Genomic DNA, 21,570 nt, shown 5'->3' with positions numbered 1-21,570 from the left:
ATGCCAGTCAAACTAGAGGTTGAGGGACCCAGCCTTAAAGGTCTAAACACACTGACACTTTTTAGTGCTGTTTATGAGAACATTGATCTCAAATATCAACAAATAATAAGTTCTGAATCTTAGACAACTAAGTTAAAACATCAGTAGTGTTGAAACAAAGGATCTATATATGCAAGGGTACCATTAGTTTAAAATGAGGATGGTCACCCTCCACATGTCCAAGAGGACCTTTCATTCCCAGCCACATCTCCAGGCAAAAATACAAATAAAAAATAAAATTAAAAAATAAATATTTCGGCCATATTTCTGAAACTAATCCTACTTAACCCAGCATTTGTTCATACCCCCAATTCTTTCCTAGCAGTGGGCATAGAACCCTGCCACTCTGAGACGACCTCCTAAGCACCAGAACCAGCTGGAGTGAAGTGCCTTAAGGGGCAGAATCAGCCCACAGGCTGTAAGCACCTTCTCTGTGGCCTTCCTTGCTCTTACAGATTATGGGCAACTTTTATTTCACCCTTCAAGTCAACATGAAATGGTTCTCTAGACAGCCCTGCAATGAATGCTACCTGCAGACTGTGGCCTTCTGAGGAAAAGGCAGATGAGAAAAAAATATACAAACACATTAGCCTTTCTTTCCAAAAAGGTGTCTTATTGTGGTCACCATTTGAAAAGCATGCAAGTGAGACAGCACGTAACCAAGATAATTTTCCTCTAAAAATACAACCTCCCTCTTGAGAACTTTCCACTTCTGGAAGAAAAAGACAGGAAGGTCTTCAATGTGCTGCACTGTTCAGATTTCAGTAAGTCAGGAGAGTCTGAATTACAGAAATAATTGCTATCTACATCATACAGTCACGAAACCAAAGTGCAAAAAGCAGCAGGGAAAGATTTTTCTCCATTTGATATACTCACCAAACCTGCAATGGGGGTCGGCAGTCTGTTGATCTTTTTGACCAGTCCTGGCTTTATTGCATTCAGCAACCTGTTATGAGAAAGGAGTATTTATGAGTTCTAAGTTACAAAACCCAAATTATCAAATACTTGTTCCCAGCATATAAACATTTCAGTACAGCTGGAAGATTCTTCCCATTGTCTTCTCCTGCAAATGCACATATGTACCTGAAGTTCCATCACTGAAATGAAGGAAAGCTAGAAAGAAAAATGCCCTCAGTATTTCAAGGAAGAGTAGTCTGACAGTTTTGACACCGCAGGGTGCAGCATTTTCATCATAACCTCCTCTTGTAATAAACTGTGTTTCCCTGCAACTCTTCTCCCAAATGAAAATCTCATGCTTTTTATCCAAGGGCTGAAAATTCCATCCCAGCCGCTGAGAAAAAAACTCATTAGATCAAGACAATCACTTCAAATTTAAGATCTTGAAAGAGATCAACAAAAGGGATGTGTTTAAAACTCTCCAAGTGTGAGTACCCACAATGAAAAGGAAGGAATCTCCCACCACTCTGCTGACACTCCATCCATTCAGAAACCACTCTTTCCAGCAGCCTACTGTAACCATGAGTGGCAAAGAACACAGTGTAAACTGTGTGTCTTTGGGGGAGCTGAGGTGGGGTGAAAGAGGATCTACCTATCTATATATTTTTTAAATCTTTTTGCAGATAAAAACTGTAACTCAACCTCATAAAAATTGCTGTACTACTCCCTACTACTATTCATTTTGCTTATGATAAAGTCTGGAGCTCTCACATGCTAGGAAACAAACAATGAAAGAATATACTTCATATACAAAAACCCAACCTTTTCTTTAACCTCTAGGTACACAGAATAGCACAGAAAGAATAATACATCTCTTTTCCTATGTTCATAATTTTGTTCCAGCAAGGACAAACAAAAATTACTTAATTTTCCCCAAATGCACAAAGTTATTTTGCAGACTTGCAAAGCAGCAGTCCTATAAACTAATATTTTTTCATTCAGCTGCTGCAACAGGCAATGTAAGATTTCTTTTCCTTCATGGCACTTCTTGAATACTCTAGTTCTGTTGTGACTTCAATTGTACCTATTCTGTCCGAAGGAAAAAAACATATATTAACAAAAGCATCCGATTTTCTTTATTACTAATATGTGAATATACCAGGCACAATAACACATACTGCAAGAGCACATTAAATGCCATAAACAACAATAAAAAGTAAAGTAATGAGGCCTCAATGGAAAACCCAAAGTCAAAGCCCATTCCCAGTAAACTTTCCGACTGGTGTGTACAGGATTCCCTGTGAGACATGGGGGAGGGGTAAGATGAGAGGAAGGAAAAGAGTAGGGAATAAACAACACTTCAGATCACCGTTTGGAGTCTGAAGTGGGAGGAAATGGGCCAGGGCAGGATGGAAAAGCCTGAGGAAGAAAGGTCTCTATTAATAAAATGTTTACCTCCTGTTGGAAACATCTCTAAATGGTCTGGCACTAAAACCTCCAGGACTGGCTCACTGCAGAACGTGCCAGAGGCAGATTTCTTCCAGAGCAGTCTGGCTGCTTCTAAATTATTGCCTCATCTAGAGCAACAGTCCTGATGCCAAAACACTGAGTGTCGCCAGCTCGCCCAGCCACCAGCCTGGCTGAGAAGCTGCACTGTTTACACAGTGTCACGGTGTCAGCCCTCAGTCCTACAGTCACTACCTGCTCGTTTCTCCAAGAGAGCTACCAAATACACCTCTTCCTACACAGGCCAATACACACAAACTCATTTTTTCTCTGCTCTTTGGACTCATATAGAGCCAAAGATACGTGAAATTCTACCCACTCCAGCAGGTTTCATGGAAATACAGAGCCAACAAAATACCCATCCACGCTGCACTGCAGGCTTGGCCTAAGGCCCTCAGCAATGACCCAGGGGTAAATCTTGCTGTTGGGAATCTTGCCCCTTTCCAGCTCTGCCACAGCAGCAGCTCCAGGCTTTGTCATGCTCCCAGCCCTCACTCTAGGTGCATTCATAGGTGAAGAGATGACCCCCAGGGAACAAATTCACAGAAGAGATAATTTTTGCCTAACCTTTCCTACAGCCCCCACTACATTGGCTCCATTTGCAGGCCCTCTACAGCTACAGCTCTTGGCTATGCCACTCTCCCAGCCATAGCCCTGACCATAACTGTGTGAGCTGATTTGTTTATAAATATTTGCTGCTTGCAGTACTTTCCCTTCCACTCAAATAAGATGCTGTAAAAAAGCCACCGGAACCTCTCAGAAACCATGGCAAATGGTACCTGGCAAAGCACTGTCCTAGCTAATGGACTGCAGGCATCCAGAATGAGACGACATGACTGTTACCAGAAGCAAGTATTTATTCTGCACTTAACTGCATAGCAAATCTAGATGACTGCACTACAGGCATCTACAGACAGGGGAACAATTCCAGCATCTGTTGTCCAGCCATATGGGTCATCTCTGAAAATTTTATGAGATAATATCCTTCCCATCCCCCAGAAGAGACAAAACAACTTCACAGTCTTCTGTCAGAACAAATGTTGTAGGAACAAGGTAGAATCCATCAGCTTCCACATCAGCTGTAACGCGTACACAGTGTTCTATGCTTTCTTTTCGCAACATTTATCTCCATTATAAAAGTTAATCCTATCACTTTCATACCACAGCAGAGGAAATCAACATAACCCATAGGCACATCAAGCAGCTAAGGCCCTATACCCCCAATCAGGTTAGACAAGTTAGATCCATCACTTTTGCAAGCATGTGACAAAAACAGGGACTAAAAAGTGTATAACTGACATAACCAAAAGGAATAAATGACAAGGAAATCTCAAGAAACACTTTAACAGTAAAAGAAGCAAAAACACAGCAAAATGAAAATACATGAGGCAGAACAGTTCTTGGAAGAATTCAAATATAATATGATGGGAAAAAAATCTCACCAGACCTCCCCAAAACAGCAATCCAACACAGGGTTAAACCAAAGCTCTTCAGGTTCCATATGTAAAACAGAAGCCCCTGCATGCACACACCTGATCCATTACCAAGGTCCTTCAAATTCTCAGCTAGGATTTCTGTCCTGCTTTTCTGGCATTTATGCCGTTGCCCCGAGTCAAGTCAGTCCTGTTTTTCACTTCTCTCCTTAAAGCTCTCTTCCCCCTTTCAACACAACATTTACATGTCCATCCCATCTACCCCTTCTCTCGACTAGGCATTGACTTAGATCCTTTGGTGATAAGCTGTTAGGCACAGCTTGGTAAAACTCTGCACAGGAACAGCCTTACCTTATGAAAATAACAGGGCACACGGCAATGGAAAGTTGATCCAGTCCCACTCTTATAGGGAGAAGCTAGGTCACTTCCTTCCCCTTGTGAAAAACAGCTCTGGTACATATGGGGAGAATCAATTACTCTATTTGGTACAGTCCCCAAGGCTTGAAATTCCAGGAGATAAGGTATCTCTGCAGTAGGACAGACAGGCTGAAATCAGTACTAGCCACTGTGTGACTAACCTATTAGACCTTCCTGGGGTTGTTTATCACCGGTTAAGAATTTGAAAGGCTTCTGCCAGGAAAAGAAGGCGTTTCAGGCAACAGCTGATAAAAGATCTAATGAAAAGCACCAAGACAACTGCACATGAAATTCTTGCAAGAAAGCGTCAGTTAAGAAAATATTCAAAGGATGGCTGCCAAATCCAGCCTCCAAGAAGACTTAGCTTCTAAGAGGAAAAATTTCAGAGAATAAGCTTCAGAAATGGAAAAATGAATGGCTGAAATGATGTGTGGTTCACAGATGAATCCAGGCTGGACGGGTATGCATCCAACAGAGTTCTTAGTTCAAACAGCAGATCATATTCCTAAAAAGAAAAGCTGACTAATGACCTACACTTAAAGCAAAAAGGTATTTCATATTTGAGAGTTTAGGAAATCATACCCACAAAATCCTATCCACAGTAAGGAGACAACTCTCGTTTTAAAATTAAGTTTTACAAACTTAGATTTTAACCAACAGCTTTTTAGATCTCGACAATTCAAGATCTTGACAAGTCAAGACAGTTTTAGTATCTACGTATTTTGAACTTGTGCTATATAATAGCACCTCCAACATGCCCCAAATAGTTGAAAAGATGAAGAAAACACACTGTTAATCTTAAATATGAACAAAACACATTGATGCAGTGCAGACAACAAAAAGTCAAAAGACTTTGTTGCAAAGGAAGTGGCAAAGAAGTTTCAAAATACGGAGTCGTTCTTGAGGTCACAAAAATATTTTTGGGAAAACATTCTTGAGTGATTGCTAATGATGCCCCGATATTATTTATTTAGTGTCAGATGAACAAGGTGCTTTTTTAACATGCAAGACAGAACTGCCTTTGTCAGATAAAGGCCTCACAGTCCAGTCTGATAAGTGAAAGGAGAATAAATAACTATGCAAACCAGTAGGACTAAGAAAAGTCAAGCCAAATACAGCATAACATGGGCTATACTCTGCCAACTAGAAATAGGAATAAGACAGAGTTGTTGCAAAGCAGCTCTAGAAAAGCAACAGGGAAGATTGTGCCTTCACAAGGACTATTTACACAGAACCTACCACCACAATGAATGACATGCAGAACATCTCATGTACCTACAGATTTACAACACGCACTTTTATAAGGTAGCAGTAAGAACGGTTAGTTACCTGAAGTATTCATTCAAAACAAGCTCTTAAGCATACACTCTTGGAAAGCTGAAACCTCTCACAGGATCACCTTGTTTTGCACTTCAGCAAAACTCAGTTTGAATGGATCAGTGTTCCAGAGCCTCCTGCTCCGTCAATCACAGACTTGCTCTGGAAAAACCCTACTATTTAGTCTGCTGAGATGCACATATTTTCTTAACATCGTTTCAAACACAGGCCATTTTAATCATACTCGAGCATGCCCCTCAATGGCCATTCTCTCCTTCTCATGCTAAACGTTATGGTCTACATCACCCTTGACCCCTCAACCTAAGCTATACTAGTAAGTAGCTCGTCATCTTAACGTCGCAGTAAAACTTAAAGATGAAAAACTCCGGGTCCATATAAAACTGTTTCAGATGTCCTCACATGAACCTAAATCTCAATGCTTAATGAGCCTTGGGGCCCGTCTCTCTAAATTGGAGCCATGCCAAATCCACGATGCTGATTATGTTTTGGCTTTACAATACGCAGCCTGAAAACCGCAGGAGAACACCAATCCCTTCTTACCTTAAGGCATGGGTCACATTCAAGATTTCAAGTACGCCTGTGAAACTCAAATACTTTCTTGGCTTCCAGGAATAGCAAATTCAAACAAATCTTAATTAAGCGCAAGGATCTGCATTTTACACTGTACAGCTGAGCGCTGAATTGATGCCAGGCTCTTACCTCTGACAGATAAGTAAAATGACATACTGAAATCCTACAAAGATAACTGCATACTTAGGTCTCCATAAGCAATAGACATTAGCTTGCAAGAAGAATCTGATTCTTAAAGCACCAAAATGAAATACCACATGTTCAACTAAAGCTGCTCTGAAATAAGGTTCCACACCTAACACTACCATTGACTCAAAACCAAAGTTTTTCTATTCCATAGCATTATACTTGCACTGATCTGGCGCATATCCAGCTCTTACTGAAAACAGCATTCATGCCAGCCCAAAGCTTGGTCAGATGCATGATAGCCATGATGCAAGCCTTAAGAAAGCCAGCTCTCTGAGAATAAGCAGCTCATTCATCACCAGAGACATAAAGAACACAAGCCAAGGAGATTTCTTATTTATGGAGGAAAATTATTCTCATGACAGAGTAAATGATAAATTCCATTAATAGTTCTTAATCACAATCACTTTCAGCGCATGCACGTTTCCAATCACACTTCATTTTTGCCTTAATTACTATTCAAATAGTCTATTTATTTATTTATTCATTTCAAATTTAAAAGTACAAGAAAGATTGCAGGCTTTATTTAAGAGCATGCATGACTGAATGGAAAGGCCCTTCCTGGACATTTTCTTGCATAAGGATAAAGTCTTTACCTCCACTCACTGTATATAACCAACTTTATCCAGACTAAGAGCAATAAACCGCCATTATATTTGCTCTTTCACAAAACAGAGAAAAGTTTATAGCATCAGAGTGCTAACTAAAACCAATAAACAGTGTTTCTGCCCATTTTACTAACATTGATCGTATATGTTTATTACTCCTTCACTTTTATGCATTAACACCACAGCTTTCCAAGGTATGAAGTTAAATATTTGTTAGCACCTACCATGACTGCATTTACTGCTATAAACTGATTCACACACAGACATAAAGCGGACATGCAGATAATCTGTTCTACATATAGAACCTGTGTTATCACCTCCTAGCAGGACACTGCTTAACTTCACTGCAAAGACAAATCACTGGTGCAGATATATGAACCTGGATTTGCTTTGAGTTGAAGGCTCTTTGTCTACAGTCTGCATCCCAACTGCTGTTACTCATTTAGAACTTTACCCTTTGGCCCTACTCCTGACATTAGAGTCTCATTATCACTGGTAGGAACTTACAGTGTGGCTGGACTTTTCATACCACTTGATTCTGGAGAAAGCTTTAGAGAAAGTATGATGCCAATTGCTCATCAATAAATGCTTCCTGTTATATTTCTCTACTTACTTTCACCCTCTGCTAGTCATATCAAGGCAAGTAAATAACTTGGATTTTGCAAATCTCACATCTTCTCTAACTGCTGAATGCTGAATGTGAAAGGAGAAAACTTGCAACAAAAGGGCAGGGCAAGAAGAGGTACTAAAGTATTAGTACAGCAAGTGGAAGGAGATAGAATATACTTTTCCTGTTGCAGTTAACCTTCATTCAGATGCCTGAATCTACAGCATAGAAACACCCCAACCCTGCAATAACAAACTAACTTATTCTTGAGTAGTTCTAGCTTCTTACAACACCTGGGTCAAACCTTAACATCAAAACTACGTAGCAGCAACAAAATAGAACAAACCAAGCAACCAAAAGAAAAATAATGTGTGCCAGAGCAGAAATTGGGATTTCTGGAGGTATTTGCTGCTGTTGGTTTTGTATTCCTCCATCAGATAGTCTCCTGTCATGTCCCCAGCAGGGCACATTTACCCATGCATGCAGAGTGCAGCCAGGAAGCTCCACAGTCTTCACATATAACAGTGTAATACATAAAGCAAGAACAGAGTTTGAATTGCATCTCCTAGCTATGTTGACAGCCCTCACTGAAGTCACCATCTGTAGCAATGTCAGACAGCTATGCTACAGAGCCTTGAAATAAATCACTTCAGAGGAACAGAAGTGGTAGTCATTGGCTTCTAAGCACAGCTGGGTGAACAATCAGAGCTGGTACTATCAGGGAAACTGCACAAGTGGGCTTTCAGATCCAGAAAGAAGGAAGGACTTGTGTTATTCCCATCTGTCAGCATGTAACTTCATGGCATCCTGCATTGTTTAAATATGCTCCTGAGCTGAGTGCGATGAGCTTTAGAAGTATCATAACAAGGCTAAATCTAGATGCCAGCAACCATGCAGACACTACCAGGGAATCAGGCACAAGGGCCTGCAGGTGCCTGTGGCTAACTTGAGCATGAGGCTTCCCATTAGTTAGACTGTCAGAGCACAATGTCCCCACTGAGAGCCCATGCTGCCAGCACAGCATAGTTATGTTAGTTTTAATGTACTGAAATATGTACATGGTTGCTAGATGTGAATGAGTGATTTATAACTAGCATAATGATGTCTGCCAGAGTTTGCTACAGTAGTACCTAAAGCATTCACATCTTGGTAGCCTGCTAATTGCCAGAACCACAGCTGGAAGAGATTTATTAGTCTCGGGTTTGTCAGCACAGAAGAGAAATGCCACAAACAGCTAGTGAATGCCACTACAGGTTTTGAAATATCCCTTTAAAGAGTGCACAAAAGAAGGAAAGATTTCTGTTACTGCTCTGCTGAAAACAGGAACCTGCACTAAACAAGTGTAGGCCACAGACACTGCAACCAATTGGAGCGAGGCCTGGCATTACTGCATGTAAGGCTCCAGCAACCTGCTGCAGTCAGGTAAAGATGTCCCCTGGGTCATTTTGCACATGGCTAGTCCAACTGTTAGCAGACTGGATTCTGCCATGGTGCCAGCCTCTCCTCCCCTCCCTTTTTAATGTACAAAAAGCCTGCAGGGTCCGGGGCTTCAGACAGTCCTGGCACAGTGGCAGATTCCACCTGCTGACATTAGTTCCCAGCCTTCTAGCTGCTGGGTTCCCTCTGGACTCAACCTCACTTTCAGGCTTCATCTCAAAACACAATAATAAGCAAGAATGCTGAAAAAAGCCACATGAAAGTCAGCACCACTCTGAGGTCAGACAAGCATCACCCACAAATGTCCAGCAATGAGCTGTCGGCTAACGACATTACCAATTAGTGCTATTCCAAGGGGGTTAGCTGAGACAAGTTTTGCTTCTTCCTAAAACGTCTGAGTAACAAATCAGATAATCCGGGCTAAAGGTAATGACTTCTGACTTCTTCAGAAACCCACAACACCTAGAATTCCTTTCTTGCCCTCAGCAGCTTCTCAGAGATGCTGAGACGCAACTTTCATTTACTTGTTGAGGTCAGCTGAGACAAAGGAGGTTGAGAGACATTGTCTGTGGTAACTTTACTAGCACTGCTTCACAGAGCAAGAGATGCAAAAATTAGAGGCCAAAGTCTGTTCTTTACAAAAATACATTAAGAGTTTTCAGTGTTGTGTTTCCAAATTCCTGAGTTCGTACAGTGAACTCAGAAGCAGCAAGGAGCATCCTCAGATTGCTGGCCTCAAATTGTTCATCATTAGCAAGGCCAAAGTGGAAGTTATCTTGGTAATGCTCTGTAGCCTAATAGAATTTTTATCTACTAACCATTTAAAGAGCACTGTGAGGTGACTTCCATTGGACACAGGGGAGAGGGACCTTGAATAAGAGGCAACCCTTCCATACAGAGAGATGGACACCATGCTGCTCCTGAGTTTACACATTTGATCAACAAAAACAACTCCTTCCCTCCTCTCAAAGCCACTCCTCAGCAAAGACATGCAACTACAGTTAAACGAGATCAGTTCCTTTATGCTTTTTCACCCTTTAGCGGATGAAGTTGAGGCAGATTACTTATACCTGTGAGATAGACAACAGTATTTGCACAAGTTTCAAAGCTCTTGTAAGCTACCTACAGCTGACTTAAAAAATATTAGCTCAACCGTACTACTGAAAACAATGTTCTAGTGCCCTTTATAGTATAGAAAAACCAGTAGCTGCAGTGCTCTGGCTAAATGTCCCAGGAGATCTCATTCATAAATTTCAATATGCAGTGAGTTCTTCTGCACAAGCTCCATCTTTCTGGTGTGCAATGACAGCTTTTACCCACTTCAGTGACAACTCTGCCTTCTCAGGGAAAGAAGATAGTACCTACATATGGTTCAGGTCAGTTCATTCTCTGAAACTCCTGACATCCTGCATGGGATTTTCAAAGAACTAAGGGCATAGAGCACACTTCCAAATTTCTCTTTAAAGTCACTAGCTTTGGCATCTGAAGTCACACGCTTTTGGCAGACTGCCGAAACACTTGCTGTTACAACCACAAAGAGAAACATGGAGAAGTTAACTTGCATCGCCTGTCCAAAACTTACAAAACACATCATTTCCAATACACCTCCCAGTAAAATCCAGAGGACGTATAAACTTTCCAGAAACTATAAAAGCTGCTGAGTGTGTTCAGATGGTTAAATTCCTGACAGTGCTTCAACCTGGCGCTGATCCAAAACACTTCACCGGAGCTGAGACATCTGTAGGCAGGTGTGGAACACCAATTGCCAATCTGTGGTTAACGTCTTCAAATAAAAGGAAACCAAAAAAAGCAAACATCGTTTTCACTTTACATAACTCGACTAAGGAGCTGGGGTGGAGTGAGGGAAGCACTCTCTAAAACTTGTTTTCTTTAAGCCACATTTCGATAGTTCGCTGTAACAAAAGAGCGTTGGCGCTGAAAGGATGCTACAGTGAAATAACCAGCATGCACAACGTCAAAACCTGCTAAAGGAAACCAGCAATCAGACATACCAGCTAGAGTTCATTTCATCTATAGTCAGGAATGTGTTCAAGACTAAAAACTCTGTTACTTACTCACACAGAAGAATGCCGTTTTCTAACCCGGAACGAAAGTCCTTCTCACCAAAACTTCTGCCAGTCACTTGCTGCAAAAACACAGAGGGAAACAAGAGTGGCATACATTAAAAGGTGTTCTTTCCAAGAGCAATTCATAGCATACAGAGAAAGCATCTGCTGCAAAGGAAGCAGCTGAACCTGATAGGCATTGCTAGAGGGCTACATCGTGTGTATCAACCAGGTTCCTCCTTCCCAGTTGACTGAGCGGCTTAACACATTGAGCAAAGTATCTGCTCTGGCCAGTGCAATTACAGATTATAACAGAGCCGTTGCTTTGATATATATACATATATAAAAGTCCAGAGATGACACTGAAGCCTTTGGAACATTTAAAAAGTTTTATTCTAAAGCACTGAGAATTTCAGAAATACTCTATTTAGACAAACTATGCATTTGTGCAATTTTGCATTGGACTTGAACTTCAGGTCTTTAATCTGTCACCTCTGTAGATTAAGCAGATCCAATCAGAAGCACTGCTTTAGCCCTTCAGACACTCCCCACAGTATTCCTTGTCATATGAAATATTGCACATCACAAAGTCAACTGTGAGGGTGAATATAAACTCAATGGAAGCTGAAGTTTAGGCACCTACTCACCCCTGTCATCTTATACCAGGGGGCATGTTCTGCATAATAAACTCTTAAGCTAGCCTCTACTGCTTAGAGGCAGGCCATCAAGGAAACACCCACTAACCCTCATGTTGCCTGAAGGTGCCAGATGCTACAGACATGATCAAACACCTGTGTGTGACTCACCGCCATGTTGACAATGGCTTGACACAGCCTCAAACCATTCACCACATACAATGTGTTCAGGCAAAGGCAGAGTATGCACATTATTACTACCAACAAATATGTAAAAATAGTTGTTATGTTTAGAGAAAGCTGATCAGGAACAAAAGAAACGAAAAGGCCTGCCTTGTTTCCAATTGTCCTCCAAGAGTTTTTTCTCCTCATCCAGCCAAAACATCTACCGGATGCTTACAGAGTTCTCATGGACTCCATCCAATCTTTCAACAAGACCCAAGCTCCTGGCATTGCTTTCACCACAGAGAACAGTGGCTTGGGGATACATCTGCCTGACATACCAGCTTTCTCCTTGCTGTTCCATTCAGATACAAGACCTTCCCCTCCCAGTTTCCTGTCATAAAGACAGCAATTTATAAAAGCTGACAAGTTTGGCACTTTCCCACGGGATTAGCACTGCACTAGCTTCACAAACGCTGGTTGTGACTACACACAGTCTTGGAGAGAGGTCAACACTTTTTTTCTTTCTTTTTTAAATTGAAGTGCAAATATGAAGCCTAAAGCTCAATTGTCTGCTTACTTATAAACATACTCTTTTTCAGTATGGTATGATATAATTTCTCCCCCAGACTGGTAGGGTAACTTACAAACTCTAACTCCCTCTTAAGTCAGCAATCATGTTTTATTCAAATACATGAAGTAGAACAAGGCACTGGGTAGCCCTCAGATTTCAGCAGAAACCAGACAATTTGCCAGAAGGAAATGATTCCTAATCACCCAAACTATTTCTAGTCATAGAGATTCATCTCTAATCTTGAACTGCTGGGACAGAGGGAAATTGTAACAACACAACCATTAGCGTTCGAGATGAACCAGAGACTGAGCGCATCAAAACCGACATTTATTTCATGCATAGAATAAAGTACAGAATAGAATAGGAAGAGCTCTTTCAACGAAACTCATCTCACAGGGGAAGACCTCTATGCAAGGAAATAAAAAAGAGATAGTAGGCATTTTACTTCACTCCTTAACATAAAGCAACATCAGAAATCCCAGCTGCGGAATTCATCTTTGCATGTATGTTTGTTGAACATCCACCTCCACCAGGGAGCAGTACCAAAACTGTTAACACGGTTAAGTAAGAATCAACCTGCCAACAGCTATCCCATGAGTATTGCTGTCATTACTGCTGATGTAGGAGGGTTTCGTATTATGTTATCTGGTTGCATGAATAAAATCACGAAATGCAAATGCACAGCTGGAACAACAACTCTAGAGAGAGGCACAAGAACTGACGGCAGGTGTAGAAAGATGGGAAGGTCTAGAAACAGTGCAGGCCTGTTTTAAAAGGAACTGGATGTAAATGAGGCATCATGAGGCTTATGCCTATTCTACATGCCCCAGCTGCAGAGGGAAAACATTAATCAGCCACAAGTCTCCTGATTTAGCCAATTAACATGCACAAAATCTCAACAGATAAAGGCTAGAAACTCAAGGTAAGTGTGAAGATGACATCATAAACATCAAAGATAAACCCAAAAGGAGACTGAGAGGAGCAAGACAGCTGTGTTCATTTTTTCCAGAGGAACTTAGAGCTCCGTTTCCTGGCACATGCACACACACATATATGCATGCATATACATGGAAAACATGTGCTTCCATGATATTACAAAACTGCTGCACGCTTCACAGGCCTACGTTAATATTGTGAATATGATCTCAGCACAGTTCTGTTCCCAACAGATTATCTTACTGATATATGTGCCACTGCTGCTGAGCTTTTTTGCCAAGCTCTACTGGAAAGAAGCAAGCTACACATCTGCAACTGTGTTCACAAAAACAAATAATGGAGGATCACACTTCTAGCCCACCAGCTTTCACACTACAGAGAACTGATGTTCAGAACTGAACCATGTCACAGGTATGAACAAACACACTTTGGCAGCCCCAGGGAAAGCAAGATCCAGTGATGAGTTCCTTACTCACTGCTGCAATGCCAGCAGATTGTAATTCTCTGCAGTGCGGGAGCCCAAAAGTTCTAAACATTCTAAAAGGAAAAAACACAGCTGTACCTTGCGAACAAGTCCTAAAGAAAAGCCTAGCACTTTAATTTAAAGTTCTATAAGGCTGATAGGAAGAGTTGTCTTTCTATACCGTACTGTAATGCAAAAACAGAGAACAGAAGTAAAACAATATGTTTATTGCTGTGTTTCATTTATGTGAGGATGGATTCTTTTTTTTTTTTTTTTTTTTTTTTTTTTTTCATCATCTGGATAATATTTTCCTCTCTAAAAAGCTGCATCTTCAAACAGAGCCAATACTCCACTGCCGGATGTGTTTCTCAGACTCACCACCACTTAGCAACCCAGAAAAGTAAACCTAAAATCAATAAAAATAAGTTATTACAAAAGGAATATTAGGAGACTAAACCACAGCAGGCTGACTCTCTATCACAAGCTTAGGCAACAATTTCAGTATGTATTTATACACAGTAACACTTCTTATATACATCACTGCTGCTGATTAACTCCTTTGTTCTTCACAGCTACGCTTGCCACTAAATCTATGTCATCTTGTGTGGCTGTCATCCAGCCACTAACCAGTGCCATATTACACAACTCTATTTTCACCAAGCTTCAGTTCATATTGTTTTCCTTCCTTGCACTTCGTATTGCTGCTAGTGCACTGTAAGACCGAGCCTGCAAAGCCTCATGTCAAAACAGCTTAAGGCCACGAAAAAGAAAGGTGTCAAATTAGCAGATGATGTCCTCAGGTGAAATGTATGTCAGCCAACAAGATACCAGTAGATGAATAAACACTAGGTCACCATGGACAACACTTTGAAAATAGCTAGCTTGATTTTCTATGTGTGTATCTGAAAACAGCACATAGAGCAGTGAACAAACATACAGACACAGCAATGAGAGGTCTTTGTGACTCATTACACTTTTGAGAGCTTACAAAACATAACAGCAAAGAACAGAAGATTTTCAAGACATTTGGTGGGCTGTTCAGTTCTTTCTATATAGGTGCACTGCATTTCCATTTTGTACAATCTTTTTCTTCTTCCCATATCAATTATAAGTAAAAAGTCCACCCTGCCACACAATTAGAATACATACTACCTTTATTTCAGGGAGGTGTGAAAATAAGGCTTGAACTGTAACAATCACAAGTATGTAAAAAGGATGCAACATAAGCAACACAAGTCACCAACAGATAATGTACGGCTGTTTTTCAGATATCAGCCAGGATAAGGCACTTCCAGAATAATAAATTCCTACCTCCTCATTTCCAGAATTACATCTGAGCTAGAAACACAAGTATGCAAATTAAATTCCTCTTTTATATAGCATAGACAAGAGACTTCAGAACTAAACAACACTGATGAAGTTAAAGTCTGCTTTGTATTTGTGCACAAGAACTGTATGGAAGGAGAGCCTTCATTAGCTCCTGGTTCTGACAAGCTTTACTCTACCTGTAGAACACAATGCAACATCATGGTATAAGCTCTCACTCTCTACTCAAAAGCACAGGGATTTAAATTGCTACAACATAAGCCAGTTCTAAGCAGCTATATAAAAAAACATGAGGAAACCAGAAGTCAGCAAAGAAATGTGAAGACTGTATGAACACAGAGCAACACATCCTGGTCCAGGTGTATTTATCTTCCAGCATGACAACAAGCATTCTGCAGAAAGCTTCGCAAGGCTGTACAGTGTTGAGGTAATTTGCTATCAAATCAATAAAAGGATGAACCACTTAAGTAACTTTGGTGTGGATTTCTGGACAAAACCAGCATGAGATCAGAGTGGTGAATGCAGCCATCAGTGAACCAACCACCTGAAATGCTGTGCTACAGAGCTCTGAAATTTAAAGAATGCAGGGGAATAAGAATTCGCACCTGAGTAGTAAGATTAACCTGTAAAGAAAGCACTTCATATCGTTTATCTTCAGATCTCCCACTTCTTGGTTACAGAAGTTTAACTGCAATTTGCAAAGTTAACTGGCCATTCTGAAGTCTCCTTTGTTCTCCCTTGCTATTACACCCTAACTCCATTCTTTGAAGTGACAGAGAGCTGATTTGCTCTTTATCACACTTTATAGGGATTCTGTTTCTCCTAGTAACAATAGTGTAAAATATAGGAAATCATATTTTCCTCTAATTGCTTTAAAATGTCCTCTGTCACTGCAGTGCTATCAGCTGGGTTAGATGACAGACTGGTGTCAACATTCAGCATGAAAGAACAATAGCCAATGACACAAACAAACTCCCAGCCTCTTCGGTGGAAGCAGTTCTAAGTCCTCACAAAAACGGACACGTATTTATATTTAAGGTGCACACAAAAAAGAATAGGTTCACTTAGCACTTCATGTAGGAAACCTGTCAAAAGAAATACAGGGGAAAAAAAAAGTAAAACAAGCTCCCACTCCATCCCTACTCTTCCTATTAAACCTTTAGAGAAAGATAACAGATCTCTGCTTATGCTCAAGACAAATCACAAGGTAACACTGATGACTACAGGCTAGCCCTGTTTTGGTGACTCAGGCCTTGAGTTTATTGGGTCTCTGACAACACCTCCTTGTTGTTTTGGAGCACACCAGGAGAGTTCTGCCTCTGAACATCCGCCCTATAGCTCTGCTCACTGAATGGCCAAGGCAAAATGAGAGAAGACAACTGCAGGTGAATGAAGCTTACTGCTGCCAGTAATGCACAGGCATCCTCCTATTCCCATTAGCATATACCACTGCATCAGCAACTATTACCTACCCAAGGCTTTCAAGTTAAGGCCAAGAAGGTTTTGATCTCACTAATTCCACTCGTCACCAGGGCTTCCTGAAGTTCTTCATTTGTAATACAAGCATTATACATACGGAGTTGCCATACATTGTTTGGATTTACGATCACACTGATCTGTGCACATCTCTGCCAGGACATCTGGTAGTACAATCCCAGTTGGCTGGCAAACTGCTACTCAGGGCTAAAATTTCATGATAGAGTAAATTGGGCAGGCTCCCTTTTTCATCTCCCTAAATCTGTTTGTATACATGCTCAGGTGGTTTCCAAATGTGTCAGCCTTCCCTTTGGGGCAGGGTGGGACAGAGCCCACACGCATGTGAGAGGAGCAGAGACCAGGATTAGCACACACCACGTAGACCCAACAAGCGCAACGGCACCAAACAACAACGTAGGATGAACACTGTTGCAAGTCCCTCATTAAAGCTCATCCCAACCATTCCCATAGAGCCTGGCCTCACTCCAGCACCTAGAGGAGGCTCCCTCTCGGCTGCCGACTAGGTAAACTGATGCACCGTTTCTTATGGCCCACTGCACGTCAGGGCAAACCAGTCCTTCTTGGAAGCTCCTAGCTGCACCTTTGAAGGGAAGAGGAGCAGATGACGAATAATTACTAGCTCTCACAAACACCTTACAGGTTTACCTTTCTCCAGAGTCTTGTTATTTTCTTACTGAACCAGGCTAAACAGTCTGCTCATTGGAAAATGAAAGGCTGATAAAAGTCACGACAAATTTTCCTACTTCTTTATATTATGATTCCCTGAGACTTGCCAGTACAAACACCTGCACTGCTGTGCTATTGCTTCTCTTTTGATGAATGCAGAAAAAGTAAGTCCATAAAGGCAACTGCACTCAAAATCATGAGCCACTGATTTCAACTTCATTGTTTCCTTAATATGGTAGTTGTTGAAGCTGATAGAAGGAGAACTCAAGCTCTGGCTACTCAGTGTAGCTCTTAGTCTAAAAAGGCTGTCTCACTTTTTTTTTTTTTATTAAATCAGGCAAAGCCTTTTTTTTTTGCAAAGGCCTGGAGACATTTTTTTCCTTTGCCTAAGGTTGATTACAGCAGCAACTATCCAACAGAACAGGAAATCGGGCATCTGGGCATCGCTGAAGGAGCAAGGAACTAGAAGACAAAACCCAAACCTTCACCCATTCAACTCCCCCTATCTAGCTACGGAATCTCACAGCAGCAAATCCACAGATGCCTGAAAAAAATACCTGTACAGGATTATCTATGCTGCATCATCTGCATGCTGAAATCAAAACATCTGCTAATAAAAGCCTCTATTTTGTCTCCTCCAGCTTGAAGAGAACATAGAACTTTAAACACTTCTGATTCAGGTCTGTCTGACAACTTATTACAGCTGGAGAGACAGAGCAAGAACTCAAGCAGCAGATTCCAAGCTGAGCTCAGTGTCTTGTCTCTGCCTCAAAGCAATGAAGGGAGGCATTCACTGCAGTATCTAGATTTGTTAATCAGCCCTTCACACTGCTATTTTATACTACCAATGCATTTATGTTTTACTGGTCTGCCGCTTCTTGGACAAACAACTATTAGACACCAGTGTGTTGCCTTGTGCCAGGAATGTGCAGTTTCAAGATTGCACACTTTAGAAGGCAGACAGACAGGAACACAAGAAACCGCAAGTACAGCTTGTCATTAGACACTGTCAACTGACAGACTGCAAAATTCAGTAATTACTGTGTATTCACAATGAAAAATGCCTGTTAGGAGACACTAGCTTCCTTTTTTTTTCTTGAAGAAATTAGGTGCTCACTTGAGCCAATCATTACAGAATTTAACCAGCCATTTAAAGATGACACTGTGCCTTTAAGTCACAGTGGAGCCTCTGGAATGCCACTGATGAGCATCACTAGGCACCAGTCTACCTTGAAGCTTTTAAAGTCATATCAAGACAAGTCCATATGTAAACTGCCCCATTTACAGTCTGTACAATTTAAATATATATATATAAAAGTATAGCTCGGCAAGACATTTAAAGATCTGGTTCTGCAGACAAGCCCAGAGCAAGCAAAGCAAGAAACTGCCTATGGGAAATAAGTCATTTCACACAGACAGTGCTGAAAAGCATGATTTTATCTGTCAAGAGTAACTGCAAAACTCTGCTTCTTCCAAACAAAAAAGAGAGAGGAAAACTATAACGCTTCTGAGCGCGCTATCTCAGCTCCTTGGATGTTGTTCCCTCCAGACTCTGGATCATCACCCGGCACATTCTCTAGCAGGAACAGAACTGCATGCCATAACTTTACAGTCATGTGCAAACAAAAATGCAGAGCTACCAGCTTCTGAGCAGGAAAAATTAAAGAAAGAAATTTCAAAAACCACAGAATGCAGAAAAATGATCCACTTTCCTACTGAAAGAAGAATAACCTTAATTTGGTCGTATGCATTTGAGGTCTTCTTTAATAACCTTTTGGAAGTAGATTTATTATGAAATTAAGTGAGCTTCTGTTCCCGCCTCCACAGAGACAAGTTAAGGAAAAGCATTTACCCTCTGAACGATATTCCAGCTTTAAGCACCATTTGGCCACCAGGTCAGGGTGGAGCCAGGCTCGCAGTGCTGACAGAGCAGTGAGGACCTATGGCAGACAGCACCCCAGCCTCACAAATGGACACAGTCACACGGGGCCTGAGCACATCAGGCAAAGCTGGGTGATGCTAACAAGGTCCACCTTCAGCCTCAGGAGTGGCAAAGTGGTAACAGAACAGCTAGAATCAACCAAACCATTTGAGCAAGTCTCTCCCAAAGCTACTATGATTCAACACACACTAAACTTTATTGCCTTACGTAGAAATAAAGTACTTTAGGATTTCAAATGCCAGAGTGCTCTTTGTAATCACACTTCCAAGATCAGAGGTTGGCTTGAACAAAACTAAGAAACAGAATCTCCTTTTCTCCCATCCTGCAACAATTATTTATCTCCCCTCTGCACTCCCTGAAAATTACTCTTTTCCCAAGCGAAGAATGTTTAGACCTGTCTTTCAGCACATCACTCCCCCAGGAGCGGACCATCTTGTAGCATGTAATGTGCACTAGGACTGAAAGCCATCTTTCATTCATCCTATTTAGCTGGAAGAAGACAGTTATTTGTAGACATTTATAGAGTTTTCCTCTCAGTGTAATTCGTAAATCTGTATCGTTGTCCCTCTGCAATGATAAACACACCACTGATAGATCCAGAGCATCAAATCAAGATCCATTTAAAGGCCGCGCATGAGATACAAAACAGCAACACTACACAGGGTAGATTGCTGCTATTTTCTCCCCTGCTGCTCCAGATACAGGGAGTCTTTGTTTGGAGGACAGGGAGAACAGAGCGAGAAAAGGAGCAGGATTGATGATGCTTACAACAATAACAAACACTGCTCTTTTCCATTACAGGAACACCTGCTGCCTCCATCAGTTCAACTCATTCATTATGCAGCACACTTGTAGCTACGGCTCCAGAAGCAGCAGCTTCGAAGCCATGACAAACCCAGACAGAGGAGCAAGAAACAAACAAGCAACACGGCACTATCAAATAAATGAGTAACATGATTTTCTTTGTTGTTCGTTGCTGTGTGAAACAAATGCTAGGAACAACCAGATTAAGCACCTGGTTCAAATACAGACAGGAGTAAAAGAAAGTGCCTTCAAAGTTCATTTATTTAGCCTTGTAGCAAGTCAATTCCTGAAAAGAGAAGAAAACCCAACAGCTATTTTAGTTGCTGTTACTTCTATTTTTACTGTTAGTGGAAGCCATGTAAGGTCTTAAATGGATTGAAAGGAATGTAATTATTTCACTGTAATGCTTTAATAGTGGAAAAGGAGCCTATTAGGAACATGCTTAACATTTCCAACTCAAACAGTAAGAACTGAAAGTCTCAAAACATTTGCTACTTTTCTACAATTCAAATAATCTCTGGAACTGGCCACAGTCGTGTCAGAAATCAGACTTGTCCCGTGGACGATTTCATGCTTCTATTACACCACCAATCCATAGGACCTCACTTGAACCAGCAGGGCAACTCCACAACTACACCAAACACGCAGCACTGGAAGAATCCAATCTTGAAAGGTATCTTTAAATTATAAGGGCTGGAAAGCAAAGCAGTTTTCAGAATTAATTCACAATTTCCATCTGTCAAAATCGAAGGAAAAAGCATGACTGATTAAAGTTCCTTGTCACCAAATGTCTTTTCCATGTACTTCCTAACATTCATGAGCAAATGGCAACCACCCCCAAACCTGAAACAAATTAAATATATATATACATATATATATATATGAGGATCTTGAAACTATCTATTAATTCATTCCTCATACAAAAACATAAGAAGGAAACTTAATTCAAGTTCCTTCACTAAATAATTTAATCAAATAAATCATTTTCAGCTTTCACATGTTATTCAAATAGCAGATGGAATCAAAGGCAAATTAATATCATCGGCAACTTTATTCCCACTAAAAAACACAAGGGGTGTGGACAACAGTATGTGGCACTCTTCAGTAATGCTGTGCTTCCTAGTGTAGAGGAGTACTGCTGTTTCACAAACAGCAGGATGTGTCAGTACTGTTTCTGTATGTATGACTAAGAATTTCCACCTGTCAGAATAAGAACGTCTGCTCTTAACCTACAAGCAAAACTGTAGGCAATATTCGGGAAATATTGGGGAAAAAAAAAGGATAAAAAGCAAAAAAGGAAATCGACACCACTGCATGTTTAAATAGCATCAATATTCAGTGTGTCAGCCAACGTTTTGTGGGCAACACTGCAAAATGTTCATTTGAGAAGGCATTCACTTACAGGAAGGTGCGTTTATCTCCCCTTGTTCTTTAATGTGAAAAAGTATCTGCATGTCAGCA

At 41.0% G+C, this 21,570-nt stretch overlaps 1 protein-coding gene across 1 annotated transcript in view; it reads right to left on the bottom strand.

The window, feature by feature from the left end:
- Nucleotides 1–21,570, bottom strand: part of LIMCH1 (LIM and calponin homology domains 1) — a 162,608-nt gene that overhangs the window by 92,354 nt on the left and 48,684 nt on the right. Inside the window, exons 2-3 of the mRNA XM_072336855.1 lie at nt 11,114–11,184; nt 916–985 (exon numbers count right to left, since the gene is read on the bottom strand). Coding sequence (XP_072192956.1) covers nt 916–985; nt 11,114–11,184 — 141 coding nt within the window. The remainder of the gene's footprint in view (nt 1–915; nt 986–11,113; nt 11,185–21,570) is intronic.

The sequence above is a fragment of the Excalfactoria chinensis genome, chromosome 4 (assembly GCF_039878825.1).
Source record: "Excalfactoria chinensis isolate bCotChi1 chromosome 4, bCotChi1.hap2, whole genome shotgun sequence".
Classification (NCBI taxonomy): Eukaryota; Metazoa; Chordata; class Aves; order Galliformes; family Phasianidae; genus Excalfactoria; species Excalfactoria chinensis.
The sequence above is the reverse complement of the archived record's forward strand: the minus strand, read 5'-3'. Positions and strand labels throughout refer to the sequence as shown.